This window comes from Chinchilla lanigera, unplaced genomic scaffold (genome assembly GCF_000276665.1).
Source record: "Chinchilla lanigera isolate Chin_1 unplaced genomic scaffold, ChiLan1.0 scaffold00058, whole genome shotgun sequence".
NCBI classification, from domain to species: Eukaryota; Metazoa; Chordata; class Mammalia; order Rodentia; family Chinchillidae; genus Chinchilla; species Chinchilla lanigera.
In genome coordinates, this window is record NW_004955459.1 from 13,502,557 (window position 1) to 13,518,416 (window position 15,860).

General features: G+C 34.4%; 1 protein-coding gene across 3 annotated transcripts in view; it reads right to left on the bottom strand.

Annotated features, from left to right (window-relative positions):
* The window catches only part of Dpp10 (dipeptidyl-peptidase 10 (non-functional)), a 1,310,731-nt gene that overhangs the window by 45,792 nt on the left and 1,249,079 nt on the right, over positions 1-15,860 (bottom strand). For all 3 annotated transcript variants that reach the window (XM_005397695.2, XM_005397696.2, XM_005397697.1), the window contains exons 14-17: positions 15,525-15,616; positions 15,054-15,101; positions 10,976-11,097; positions 10,373-10,420 (exon numbers count right to left, since the gene is read on the bottom strand). In XM_005397695.2, the coding sequence (XP_005397752.1) occupies positions 10,373-10,420; positions 10,976-11,097; positions 15,054-15,101; positions 15,525-15,616 (310 nt within the window). The remainder of the gene's footprint in view (positions 1-10,372; positions 10,421-10,975; positions 11,098-15,053; positions 15,102-15,524; positions 15,617-15,860) is intronic.

Consider the following 15,860-nt stretch of genomic DNA (forward strand, 5'->3'; position numbering starts at 1 on the left):
CCAGAGCTGGTTTAGCACTCATATGTCTTCTGAGCTGCTCTATTTCATGGAAATACCTTATTTCTCCATCTGTTTTGAAAGATAGCTTTGCTGAATAAGTTAATCCGGGTTGAAAGTTATTTGCTTTTAAGTCTTGAAATCCATAAGCTTCAAGCTCTTCTGGCCTTTATCATTTGTGTTGAGAAGTCTGCTTTGATTCTGACTGGCTTACCTTTATGTGCAATTTTGTTTACTTTTCTCTGGCTGCTCTTAAAATTCTGCAATTTCTTTTCTCTTCTTTTGGCTGGATAACTGGTAATTTAAGTAAATACTTTGGTGAGCTTCATTTTGCGCCCTATTTGTATGGTGTTCTATAGGCTCACTTGTATTTTAAACTCTTTTCTTACATTTGGAAAAAAATACAATTTCTACAAGCATGTTAGTGAATCCATCTGTGCTAACTTTTACTTTTTCTCTAACTCTGATTAGCCTTAGATTGACCTTCTTGTCATATAGTAGCTGCTAAATAGTCTTTTCTTGTTTCTTATTTTCTTTTTGGCTTCTTTGAGTTCTTTATTGTAATTCACTATTTTGTCCTTGATATCCAACACCCTGTCATCACAATATTTCTTCAGTACAGTTTTTCATTTCAGGTATTTCTGTCTGACACATTTTTGATAATCCCACATCCTTGTTGAATCTGTCATTCAGGTTTTGGACTGTTTTGTTTAGCTCCTACAGATTTTTACTTATTTTCTCAAGATGCAACATGGGCATGATGAGTGAAATCCCAGTGAACTTTTGATTCATTTCCTTTTTGAACTCATCTATTTTCATTATCCCTTCCAAGAACTTTTCAAGGACTTCTTCTACCTAGTATTTGTTCTATTCTGTCTTTGTGGCCCCTTGCTCTGCTTTGGGAGAGTTGAGGGGGTTTGAAGTCCTTCTATTTCCTTGCTTCCCCATTCTTCTATGGAATTGTCAGAACTTGCTTTTAGGGAGGATAATAAGATAGGTTGGATGTCAAGAGCCACGGGTTTAGGATGAGGGGAGATTGAGTGTTAATATCAGTGAAGATAGGAGTGACTGGGGGAATTGAAAAACTTTGGAGCAGGAGTTCATATGTTTGGAAAAAAATACAGACATATGTTAATATTTTTGCAGAGGTGTAAGATGAAGAAAGTACACAGGGAGCTGAGACAAAGGGGACAACCTAAGTGCTTATTAGATCAGAGCCAATGAAAGAAAAGATACACAAAAAATAACAACCTCATAAACACAGGAAACCATAAAAGTACATAACACAACCCGACAGTACTAAATGAATCAAAAATGTATTCCCCTTAAACTCAGGAACAAGACAAGGATATCCACGATCACCTCTTCTATTCAACATAGTACTTGGAACATTAGTCAGAGCAATTAGGCAGAAAAAAAGCAAAGAAATAGAATGCACATAGGACAGGAGGAACTCAATTTGTCATTATTTGCAGATGACATGATACTCTACACAGAAGATCCAAAGAGCTCCACAAAACACTATTAGAATTAACAGCAAACTTTAACAGTGTACAAGGATATAAAATAAACATCTAAAAATCATTAGCAATTGTATAGAGCAGCAATGAATAGGATGAGAAGGAAAGTATAAAAATTATACTATTCACAATAGCTTTAAGAAATACCCAGGAATTAATCTAAATGAATAAATGAAAGATGTCTACAAAGAAAACTAGAGTACTTTAAAAAAGAAAACAGAAAATGGAAAGATGGTCCTTGCTCCTAAGTAGGCAGAATCAATATTGCCAAAATGGCCATATCCCCACAACTGTTATACAGACTCAGTATAGTTCCAATCAAAATGCTAACAGATTCATTAAAGATCTAGAAAAAATAATACTAATTTTCAAATAGAACCAGGTGAGACTCAGAATAGCAAAAGCAATTTTTGGCAACAAAAGCAAAGCAGGGGGCCTAGCATTAGCTGACTTCAAGTTATATGACAAAGCAATAGTGATAAAAAAAAAATACATGGTACTGGAACAAAATCAGATATGTGGATCAGTGGAACAGGATTAAGAATACAGAAATTTTCCCAGACACAGTCAGTTTTTTGATCTCTGGCAAAGGGGCAAAAAGCAATGTTAGAGGAAAAATAGCTTATTTAACAACTCCTGAGAAAACTGGTTAGCTGTGTGCAGAAAATTGAAACTCGTTCCTTATCTCTCAGCATATACTAAATTAAAATCAAAATGGATCAAATGTCTAAACATTAAAGGAGAAACATTAAACCTACTGGATGATGAAATAGGTAAAACATTTTAAAGACATAGATGTATGAAAGGATTATCTAAATAGAACCTCAACTGCAAAAGACATAGCAGTAAAAGTAACAAATGGAATTATACCAGACTAAAAGCTTCTATACAGCAAGAGAATCAATTAGTAAAGCAAAGCACTACTGTAGCATGCAAAAAGTTATTTAGAGCTACTCCTCAGACAGAGGACTAATATCTAGAATATACAAAGAACTCAAAAAATAAAAAAAAATAACCTAAAATTAAAGATCGATTCAAGAAAAGGGCAAGAGAAATAAGCAAACACTTCACAGAGGAAGAAATAGAAATGGTCTACAAATATATAAACAAATGCTCAACCTCTGTCCATTACAGAAATCTAAATTTAAGCAACACAAAGATTCCACCTCACTCCAGAAAGAATGGCAGTTATTAAGAAATCAAACAATAGCAAATGCTGGCAAAGCTGTGGTGAGAAAAGAATAACCCTTCATTGTTGATGAGAATGTAAACTAGGACAACCACTATAGAAATCAGAATGGAAATTTCTTAAAGACTGAAGTTAGAAATTCCTTATGACACAGTGTTACCCGCTGCTCTGTATATTTCCTAAAGACCTTAAAACTTCATACTACAATGATACATGCATATCAATGATAACAGCAGCACAACTCACAATAGCTAAATCCTGGATATAAGCTGTATACTCATCAACAGATGACTGGATAAAGAAAATGTGGAATCTATATACAATGGAATATTGCTCTGTTATAAAGAACTACAGAATCAAGACATTCCTGGGACAGTGGAAGCAAGTGGAAATAATAATAATGATTGAAATAAATAAAAACAAAATTTCATGAGAAAACCTGATCCTTTCTTGGCCTTGTAATGCTGTGCCAGGATTTGGAACTGAAAGAACACAGACTTTGTATTGACTGTGTTATCTCTGTCATTTCTATTTCTGTTCTCTTTTACCTAGTTCTGAGTCATATTTTCTACTTCCTTCATGTGACCCATAATTTTTTATTGGACATGGAAGTATGATATTTGCCTCTTTAAGTTCTGGATTCTGTGACATTGCTGTAAAATTCTTGGACTTCATCCGGCTGATGTTAACTTACTTACAGGTCACATTGGTTAGGCCAAAATTTTTTAAAATATAAATTTTATGTGACTTCAAATGCCCTTTACTCCGTGAATAGTTTAATTATACCCTTATGTTTTTCTTAAATGTCTTATTCTAGCCCTATGTAACGACCTTTATCTTTCAAATATGAAGATTTTTATGACTCCCTTTTTAAAATAAATTGTACATACACATTTTTTCTTGAAATATCTTTCTATCCATTTCCTCTTTTCCTAGAACTGTGACAATTTCTGTCAGGTGAATTATATATTCTCATACTCACTTCAGTTTATGTTTCTCCCACTGGACTGTAACTTCCATATATGGTCTCATGTACAGCAAATTATATTTATAAATAAATCAAATTACCTCTTTGTATATAACTGTCTTCCTTAAATCTGGGAGATTAGCTGTTCTTAGAAATTTCTCATGTGCTTAATATACAAAGCATCTGAAACTACATGACACTAGCAAATTTTCGGGGAAGCTATAATAAACATTAAATTTTAAATGATCAAAAATGTAAATTACTGAACTCTAACTTTTACCAATATTTGGCACTGATAACTTGAGAACTATTGTAAAAATGGAAGTAGTTACTGTAGACAAAAACACTTTCACATTTAGAAGAGACCAATAGCACTTGATCTTTGGTAACTATATAGGAGGCAATAAACCTTTTAAAATTTTACCTTTACATGTGTGAACACAGTCTCTTCCTTGGTAGACAAATGTTTTTATAAGTGTGCAATGGCTTGTTGTATTAGAATTCATGATTAAATACAGTGGACCCTTGAGCTATGACTAGCCTCACATATGAACAACCTGGACTACTACCAGAATTTTAGGTTTAATTTAAACCCAAAGTCTCTAGTTATAACCCAAATAGTGGCTGCTTTGGTGGTTGTAAACAAAGACTTGAGACGCCAGAAAATCCTATGTAAACTGAAGCTTAGTCTGAGCCCAGTTTCCTGATATTCTTATGGAAGGGGATTCTCCTTCTGTACAACAATCACCTTCCATTTCATTCTTTCCTCCTGAAAGCCAAAGACGTGAATTTTGAACGGTGAATATGCTATGAAATTGTTGTTTCTGATAAACTAAACATATTGTATAACCTTTTGATGAATGCTGTAGGAAAATTATTGGTGTTTATGGTAAATTATGCATATATACAACCCTGTTTTATTCTGAAAAGGTTAGTTAAGGAGTGCTTAGGGAGGTTCAGAATGCATTATGGATATTTCTATTATTTATTATGTGAAAAACAGTCTTGAATTAAAACCAATTTAAGTTACAACCAGTCTTTGTAAACAAACTGAGTTCATAAGTCAAGAGTCCACTGTATATGAATAAATATGTCTAGAAGCACAAATATGATAATAATATGCTAGTAAAATCACATAATTTATTATGAAATATGAGTGTGAAAAAACCTAACTACATGCAAACTTATAGCATAATCATAGAAGCATCAATGGAAATTTTTTTCTTTTCATTCAAAGACCATTACTCATGAAATAAATATTCAAAAAGTAAATTCTAGCTAAGACAAATAAATACAATAAAAATTAAAGCTATTCTGAAAGAATTAAGAGCAGGGACAACATTCACATCATGGCAAATTCAGAAAACATGTTTAATTCACAAATTTTTTTTTAGCAAAAATATAAGGAGGAGGTAGTGTAGAGACATTATTTCAGGTGTAAAATTATGGAAGAAAACAGAAGATGATGGGAAGAAAATTTGGAAAGCAAATGGAAAATAGGAAAGATAAGATAGAAATGTGCAGAAGGATGAGGAAAAAACGAGTTGAGATAAAAGAAAGAACAGAGGCTCAAGAGAAAGAATAAAAAAGGAAATAAAAATAGAGAAGGAAAAGGAGAAAAATAAAAAAAGGAGGAAGGGGAATGGTATAATAGTGCCTGGATGTATGAAAGCTTCTCTTCATGAACAATTCAATTGGTGAATAGAAGCGTTTGGCCAAATTTTGCTTCCATGCACAAACCACACGCGGAACAAACATGACCGCAGGTCTCTTTCCTGGAGAAACACCAACATGACCATCTTCCCCAGAGTCATGGTATGAACCAAGATACCACTCTACTTCTATGCCTTGAAGATGCTTGCTCCCCAAACTCACGCAGACACTTAATCTCCAGAGTCATATGTTAATGGAGTAAGAGACAAACTTAGTCCAACTGTGTTGTTTAGGGTGGAGCTCGTGTGACAATGTTGGTGGCTTTATAGGCAGAGGGACAGAAGTGAGCATGCACACACACATGAATACTTGTGTACATGCACACAAATATCCCTGGTTTTTGTCATGATGTGCCCTGTGCCACCTTGGGACTATCATCAAGAACACTTTCAGCAGAGACTGAACTAGCAAGGCCACCTAGGGTTGGACTTAATCTTTTTTCTGTGTAACATTAACCTGTCGTGGTGCTGGGGATTTAGCTCAGCGGCACAGCGCCTGCCTGGTAAGCGCGAGGTCGTGAGTTCGATTTCCGGTACCAGAAAAAACAAAAAACCAAAAAAAACAAAAACAAAAACAAAAATATTAACCTGATTCAGATATTCTGTTATGGCAATGAATAATGTACTAAGGTAGCAAAACAAGACACAGGACTTTGAGAAATATGAACTACACACAATTTTACATATATATATTTTTTTTTTTTGGTTTTTTTCTCCGGTACCGGGAACCGAACTCACGACCTTGCGCTTGCCAGGCAAGCGCTTTTGCCGCTGAGCTAAATCCCCAGCCCCAGTTTTACATATTAATGTCATATCTCAAATCACTGAATACCATAAAATGTTTTATTACTCTTATTACTGTTAAAATATATGCTAATTAGAGTGCTAGGAAAAATCTAAAGAAAAATAAAAGTATTCTTCCCGGTAAATTTAGGAACTTTTTATATTTGTGAGTATTATCTTCATAGGCTTTCATGCAGTTTTGTTGAAATGTCATAAATAATTTTTCAGCCTCCTTAACAATTTAGAAACACAATCTTAATAGTTTTGAAGTATTAACTTTAATAAACATGTTTTATTTTAATCCTAGTAAACAACTGATGGCAGTCATCAATTAGAATAGTGACAAGATTTTAATAAACATTTTAATCTCAGATGTACGAACACTGGGTAGGAGAAGCCTAAATGGTGATATGGTTACCCATGGCTGTGAGAGGGTCCCAGCACTCTTCACAGAACTGGAGGAAACAATCCTAGCTGGGGAAGAGCTGGGTCAAATGAAATTCTACTTTCAGCTTTTTGAGGACTTTCCATACAGATTTCCATAGTGGTCGTACTACTTTACACTTCCACCAACAATGTAAAGGGTTCCTTTTACTCCACTGCTTCACAGCATTTGTTATTATTTAATATTTTGATTGTGGTCTTTTTTCTGAGTGTTGTTTAATTTGCATTTCTCTAATGACCAGAAGTGTTGAACTGTTGAACTTTGCTTTATATATTTATTGAATCTTTTTATTTCTACTTTTAAGAAGTGTCACCTGCTTACTTTTTGACTGGGTCTTACTTTAGTTAGCCTAATTGTTTTAAACTTTTTAATATCTAGATGCTAGTCCTCTGAGCAATAGCTAGCAAAATTTTTTCTTCAATTCTGTATATTGTCTCTTCCCTGTAATAGTTATTTCTTTTGTTGTGCAGAAGCTTTTTAACTTGCTATGATCCCAATTTATTGATTATTGGTGTTATTTCTTGTGCAACTTGATCTTCTATGCAGAAAGTCTTTATCTATGCCTATGCGTTTAGGAATTTCACAAATTTTATCTCCTAGCAGACTAAATGTTACTGTTTTAACACTTAGGTCTTTGTCCATTTTGATTTTAGCTCAGTACTTAGTGATAGATATCAGTCTAGCATACGCTTTTGGCCCCTTTGTTAAAGATCAAATAATTAAATGTGTTTGGGGTTGTTTCTGTATCTTCGGTTCTGTTTTATTGATCCCCATATCTGTTTTTGTACCAGTTCCATGCTGTTTGGATCACTGCAACTTTTTAATTGAACTTCAAATCTGGGATTGTGATGCCTCTTACTTTCCTCTTATAATCAGGATTGCTTCTGCTATTTTGGGTATCCTCTGGCTCCACATGAATTTTAGGATTACTTCCTCCAGTTCTGTGAAGAATGCTGTTCATATTTTGGTTGGGATTGTGTTAAATCTACTTATCAGATTTGGCAATATAGCCATTTTAACTCCCTACCCAAGAGTGGTGGGGTATCTTGCTATTTTCTGACACTGTCTTCAATATTCTTTCTCAGAGTATGGTAGTTTCCATTGATAAAGTCTCTCATTTTCTTTAGGTTAATTCCTAAGTATTAAATCTTTCCTGGGGCTATTGTGAATGATACACTTCCCTTATTTTCTTTCTCGTTGAGTGCATCATTATTGTACAGGAATGATATTGATTTTTTGTGTTGATTTTATATCCCATATTGCTGAAATTGGATATTAATTCTAGGAGTCTTTTGAAGGTTTAGATCTTCTGTCTATGTAGAGTATCAGGTCGTATATTACTTTTATTTCTTTTTCCCACCTAATTAGTCTGGCTAATATTTCAGGTACTGGGTTATACATGAGTGGTGATAGTGGACATCTTGTCTTTTTCTTGATTTTAGAGGGAAAGTTTCCATTTTTCCTCATTTATAGTGATGTTCACAGCATTTGTCATAAATGGGGTTTATCAGCTTGAGATAAGATCAGTCTATACTTAGTTTCTTCAGTGCTTTTATCATGAAAGGATGATGAATTTTGTCATAGATTTTGTTGTGTCTATTGAAATGATCATGTGTTTTTTTTTTTTCCTTGATTCTTTTTATTGATCTCTATATGTTGAACCATCCTTGCCTGCTTGGGATGAAACCTACTACCTGGTCATTGTGTATAATCTTTTGGATGATTTGTTGCCAGTACCTTCTTGAGAAGTTTTGCATCTATATTCCATCTTCATTTTTTTTCCCCAATTTTCTCTTTATGCCCTATTCTATTTCATGTGAACAGTGTATTGGTGTGCTCCCTTTCATTGGCATAAAAATGTACTAGTTATTGAATGTACATAAATTTTATCCTTGTTAACAAGTGTCCTTTGAAAATGTAATTAAACAACTGGTCAGCTCTCCCCTTTTACCCTCTTTCTTTTTTTGTTTTTGTTTTTTTTCCAGTACTGGGAATTGAACTCACAACTTTGTGCTTGCCAGGCAGGACACTGCCCTTTTACCCCCTTGATCATGAGACAATCAGAGTTGGCTTCTAAGTGGCAAGGCCAGCATGATTCTCTTTAGACAGAAACGTTTCATCATTTGCAACAAAAGTTTATAACTTGCAGAAATGTAATTAAAAACAATGTGGTAAGTATTGGATAAAATTAAAATCAGATTCAAAATTTCCTTTTAATCACCCTTTGTTAAAGGCAGACTCTGCAATGAAATACAAACAGCTGTCATTTTTAAGTGTGTTATATATATATATCATGAATACCTTTTATCCACATTGAAAACACATTTGTTTATTTCTCCATGAGGAAAATGATCCCATTAGAGATTAACTAACTTGTTTCACATCCTAAAAGATGTATGCAAGGAAAATCATTCAATAGAATGATTGACTAAATTTCATAGATTCATAGGAATCTATGAAATTTAACCTTCTGTGTATACCATTAAGCATACTGTCTTTATTACCATTGCATTTGCTGTAACATTAAATGTGCTTCCTTTAGCCCCTCTAAGATATACACTTGAAGACAAGGTTAAAGGAATAAACAGAAACTAAAATGTGTGCTAAACCATCTTGCAACCACACCAAAAACAAATAAAAATTTAGGATCTGTCTTTTCTATGGCAAGTGGTAAGACTCTGTAATAGTATTTTAGGAGTTTAAATAGCCTCTAATTTCTCAAAATAGCATGTCACTCAAATTTACACTTTTATATCTGTATCTCCCTTAAGTCAAAGCAAATGACTAAGGCTCCTACTTCAATGTAAGTATGTGATGCAGAAGAAAAATACAGAGGTGTCATCATATTGTACTGAACCCCACTTCTGTGATTTATTAGGATTACTCTCACCAAGTTATTTAAATTGTCTGTGACTTAGTTTCCCTATCCATTTCCTGAAAGGAGATAAAGTTTACTATGTTAGGAATGATCTGAGGATTAAATGACACAGTCATTATGAGCCTCATTATTCAATTCTAGTAGCTAGTGTTAAATCATCAAAGTGTAAGTGTGTTAATTAAATATATCTGAAAAGATAAAAGAAAGAAGAAAAGATGGAAGAAAGGTATGAGGAAGGAAGGCAGGAAGCAATACATTCTTTTCTAAGATTAGCTCAGTCATATATTTACCCACACACATAACTGCAAATTCTGACACTGACATGATGGTCTAACCAGTGCAACTGTAGCCTCTTTCACATTGCTTGATAATGTGAGTATTCAAAAATAAAGTTGAATAAACATATAAATGAATAAAAGTAATTATAGAAAACTAAATGATTTAGATCTCTGAAACAAACAGGATAGAAAATACATGCTCACAAATTTTTCATATTTATTCAAAACGTGCATAAAAGGCATTGTTCTTGAGGAACAACTTATGTGAAACCCTGGACAGAACAGCCCAGAGCACTGGAAGGACAAAAGACTGACATGTCCTGCCTTGTCAGTCACTGCTCCTTGGAATTAGGCACAGAGTATCTCCTATGGCAAACAGGCAAGATTCAACCCAGGCTATAACTTGGCTCAAAATAGTTGCTTTGCTTCCCTTTCATCCACAATGTCAAATTAATGATGTTGACACAGCATTCCCACTAAGAATTCAACAAAGAATTCCTCTGAAGAAGGTTTCTTGGAGTGTGATACACAGAATGAATACTGTAATAGCTAAGACCAATGCCAGCTCCATGACTGTTCTGAATCATCTGCTCATGTACTCACTTGCTGGGTTGTCCGTGTTATGCAGGCTGACCACTGGGACCCTTGGACCTGCATTTTAAAAGTACACCTATAAGCAAGGTGAAGCAGTGGTACTCATTTTATCACATTATAAGAGAACACTTGATTTCTACTCATCTCCAGGAAGCAAGGTCACATAAAGGGAACATGACTTCTATGAATATACCCCAGAGACACTGGCATAACCAGGTGTATACTGTTACAAGCTGGAAGATGTGATCAGGATTAATATAATTGCTCAGAATTTAAGAAAGTTAGAGGAGGAAATTCACTTTCATATATCCTAAATCTCTTAACAACAAAGCCATTGTTTTAATAAGACTAAAGAACAGCTAAATTACCATGGATTTTCCCAATACATATGTTTATTCACTTGTTAGAAAATGCTTATGTACAAATAGCCTTCGCTGAACATGTGCACATGTTGAATTACTCTTAATTGCTATTTCTAAATGAAATAAATGAATTAAATATATATTTTAGAAAATCTGTCATGTACATTTTATGTTTATTAATGCTAGCAATAGATACTGGCCTAATAAAATGAAAGAAATAAATTATTTTAAAAATAATACATTATCTTACCTTCACAGAATAATAAAAAATGTTGATTCATGGGACTAAAATTGGCATCAAAATATGTACATTGTTCTTTCATAACGTTACATGAAATGCATTGGCGATTCAACGATTCTTCAGTAGAGGCACTGAGGAAAGAAAATAAATGTTAGAAATGCTACTACTCCAGACACTTGAATGTGTGGCGTGCATATTCAAATACAGTGTCACATAGACAGAAATCTACATCAGTGCCTGTGTAAAAGTTCCTTGTAAACCACCACTCACTGTAAACATGCGATGTCAATTTCCATTATGAATGTTAAGATGTATAAATGTTTCTCTGTAATAAAATTAAAATCATGTGTACTTGCACACATAATTTATATGTATACATGACTATAAATAAACTGATTTCCACAGGTCTCAACATAACTTATGACTCTCTGCATTTTCATTACAGATATTTCTGTGTAAAGTTTGAAAAGGAATAACTCATGGGAACTAAAATAAATTAAGCATCAATAAATATTAGTCAAAAGGATGAATAAATGTTTCTATAAGTCACATAAAAATCAAATTCATGAGTCAACAGATTACACATTAGAATTTAGGATCAATTCCAAATTTTCCTTCCCAAGCACTTGCGTTGAAGTGTTTGGTGAAGAAAATTATTTTTAAATGATAGTACATATAATGTTAATGATAATACATACTTTAACATGGAAAGAATAAAGAAAAAAAACAACTATCATTTTTATTTTATAATAATGAAGCTCAAGGTCAGAGGGATAGATAAATTCACCCAAAGTTACCTTTCACATATTGAACTTTATTATAGTTATTATTTTAGTAGAGACAAACATTTTATTAGACTCACACAAGATACAGTTGCAGGCTGCCCAGTAGAGCAGTCCAGTGAAGAAACAGAGCCAGCGGCCCATAGGCAGAGCAGCTCAGAAGGAACAGTGCCTCAGCTACTCTCCCCACAGAGCAGCACTGAGCTTGGGATACAGTGATATTATATACACCTTCTATGCAAGCATTAGCATGTGTACAAGGAGTGCAGGAATCACATAATGTACATACAAGTGTAGGGAGCCATAATCTAGTATCTGTGTATAATTATGCATTTTGTCTTTTTTTGTACCATAGCAACAAAGAGTCCCATTTTTTAGTTATCATTTAGCATGTAAATGAGGGTCTCCTTAACTTTGGTCATGTCTCAGGCAAAACCAGCCCATACTGCTTGGAACCTTCCTTTTTCTCTCTTTTTTCTTTTTCTTTTTCTTTTCTTTTTCTTTTTCTTTTTCTTTTTCTTTTTCTTTTTCTTTTTCTTTTTCTTTTTCTTTTTCCTTTTCTTTTCCTTTTCCTTTTTCATTCTTTCTTTCTTTCTTTCTTTCTTTCTTTCTTTCTTTCTTTCTTTCTTTCTTTCTTTCTTTCTTCTTTCTTTCTTCTCTTTCGCTCATCTTTGTTTTTTATAGTACATATTTGTAGTGCATGATCATATTCATTGTGGGGAGCAGGTATATTTACATATCTTAATTCTTTTTATTCCCTTTCACTTCCTCTCCTTTGATGTTTTTATAAGTAAAACTGAAGGCAAATTATCTTAGCCAGTGTATGAGAACACTATTGAGAGTACATTAAAAATACCTGATTGAACAAATGTGTTCAGTTGCACTCCAGCTATGTAATGAGCTTGGTCTCCTGGGCATCTGACTCCAGCTATCGAACTAGGCCAGGGCCTTCACATCATCAGCCCTTTTTCCATTTATTTTTAGGATAGAGTTTTGGGAAGTGGCTAAGGTGCACAAGCTGGGCTTGAACTTATAATCCTCTTACTTTAACCTCCCAAAGGCAGGATGCATGTGTGCCGCCTCACCTGGCTTCAACTGTATTTTAGAATGAGAGACAATTTTGGCTCCATATTTTTAGAGGAATAATAGTAAATAGTTGTGTTGATTTTGATGTGCAACAGGCTGGAGTCACGGGGACTGAAGCAGAAGTGTCAAAGTGAGCAACCAAAGCAGCTGAGATTTAATGTTAAGTATAGTTCACAAAATCGCAATTTAATATTGGAACATTGGAAGCTGTTTATAGTCCATACTTTCTAAAGCAAGGCAATTTATGTACGGCAGGCACTTCAAGCACATCAGTTGGTTTCACCTTTATGAAACTTATGAGGTACTCACCATTGTTTAAAGTTGTAGTAAAATACCTATAACTTACAATTTGCCTTCTTACTCATTTAAAGTGTACAGTTCAGTTTCATTAACTATGTGCACATTTTACCAACCTTCACCGCTGAGAACCTTAGAATTTGTCCTAGTTGCACACAGCCATCGAGTGACTTCCTAATATTTAAAATCTCTGTCTACTCTTCCATAAAGCTTTCAAATCAGAAGTCTCGAGAGATCTACATGAATATTTTCTCATTATTTACACTATAAAATTACTGAAATAAGAAATGCAAATTTTAAGACAAAAAACTGTAGCGGTGAATATGATAATAGTTCTGATTCTGCAGAGGTGTCTAATGTAGTATATTAAGGCAATCAATGATTATTTTTATGACCTAGTAAGATACTGATTGAGATTTCTGGGTCAAACACCAGCAGGATCCCACGGTCAAGCCAAGTAGCATTTGAAGAGCCATTTAAGGGAAATTCATGGTACTATATTTTCTTTATCACACAGTCTGCTACACTAGTAAGGTTGTAGATATACTGACCACTCTGCCTCAGTCAGGAGAAAGATAAGACAAGCCCACAACCCTCAGGCAACATTGTGATTCAAATCACACTTTAAACTAATAAGAGGAAAAGAGATGGAGGCAGTTCCATTTTCTGACCTTGACCAAGTATTATCTTCTGACAGGATTATATTTCTTTAAGAGTTTTATACAATGGAAGAAATAAAACATTGATCAAGTATTTCCACACCTCTAAAGTATTGTTCATGACTATCAACATTAATCATAATATGTATTGCACAAAAGATAAGCTTCAAGTCACTAGAAAGAAAAAGAGAACAGTACTTTGACAAAGACCTATGAACCAAAATGCAAATCAGTGTCTCTTAAGAAATAGCTTCTCTCCCTCTTGAAGTTCTTGAAATTGAGAACATGGGTTCTGGTAGGTCCAAGAGAATAAATTAAGAATATAAAGTGGCATAGTGGGAGATGTAATTGAAAAGGAGTGGTTTGCTTTGGATAAAAGAAAAGTGCACATAAATAAGAGTATGGAGGAGTTTCGGTACTTTCAAAATACATTTTTACTCTCAGAGGAAATTCTAGGCTACTTGGTAAGAACCAGAGGTGATACTTCTCCAAACATGATGAATTTCCACTGAGAATATGTCACGGCAGTTTTGACACTTTAAAAATAGATCTGTAAAATGGGCATAAGAAAGTGCATATAATGTCTAGGATTAATACCTCCTGTGCCAGCCAAAAATAATAGTCATTCCTCTGAGATCCTGGGGAAAGATTTCTGAGGAGACATTTTTATGCTAAATAGGTGTGGTCTTAGCCCTTTTTATTAATATAGCTTCACAAATTGAGCTAATGTAAATACTCCCCATGAATTGCCATATTTTAGTTAAGTGACAAATATTCCCATTTTAAACAAGGATGCCTCCTTTCACAAAACTCATTAGGTTTTATGATATACAGTATAGAAAAGGGAAAGCTTCTGCTTGATATTACTGTTATTATGCTATTCCACAATAAATTTTATATGTAACACAGGAATGCATTGAAAATTCAAAAAGACCTAGAGAAAGAAGCAGTTACTGGGAAAAACATATAAAAGTTACTGATATGGGGAGTTGAGAAACAACATCCAAAAAATATATGAAAGCACGAAAAGAAAAGCTCAGGAGAAGAAAGCAGCAAGAGTGAAAGTCTTCATCCAGATCTCAACCTGCAGGCTCACAGAGGCTCAGAGAAAATGGACTCCCTCAAGCGAGTGAGGTTTTATGGCACAAGAGATGGCTTTTCCCTCCGCACACTGAAAACTGGGCTTTAGATGCTTCTTCAAGGTATCCTGTGATTGTCACTGAGAAGCCAACTTGTGCAAGGAGATCCCTGCAAGACACCTACCTGTAGAGCTGCCTGCCTCTGGGAGATAACTCGGTGCTCAGAAAGTAGCTGTGCAGGAAAGAACACAACACTCACATTAGAACTTGATCTATTTTTGTCACAATCACTCCAACTGAATTTTTAAAATGAAAACCAGACAAGTGTTATTTTGTTTTTCAACCACAGAACTTTGCCAACCTAGCCAAAATATATATATATATATGTACACATATATATAATACACACACACATATATATATATTTCCTTTCTAAAATCACTGCTCTTTTACATGATCTCAATCTCTCTGGCTGCTCCATTCACCTGCGTGTGTCTCTAAGTCAAGTACAGAGGATGTCTGGAGGAAAACATTATTCTTTACATGAGTGGCTTGCTTTAACTAGGGCTATGGCAAGCAAAACATAATTCTAGTAGAAAGTATTGCACTTGACAGCTCTGACTGCAAGCCTGGGGACAGAACCAAAAATACTCACATTTTCTGAGTAGTTTCATCATATGCCAAGATCTTTATCACTTCCCAGTTTCCTGATGTCAGATGCCGCACGGTAATTTGCTCGCTTTTACTCTGCAAAGAAATGGAAAATATTGATTTACCTTTTATTTAAACAGCATGTCTCTGGTAAACATGAAAATACCAACTGCCTATGCCATGCTTAATTCTTTAATTCTCAGCTGACATTCAGTTTTATGTTTTAAGTCTTAAAATGCACACATTTCTTATAATCACAGATCCAGACAGGATCGTGCCTTTATTTTCATGCTGTAAGTAACATGCAGAAAACTGCAGGTGAACCTGCACCTGTACACTA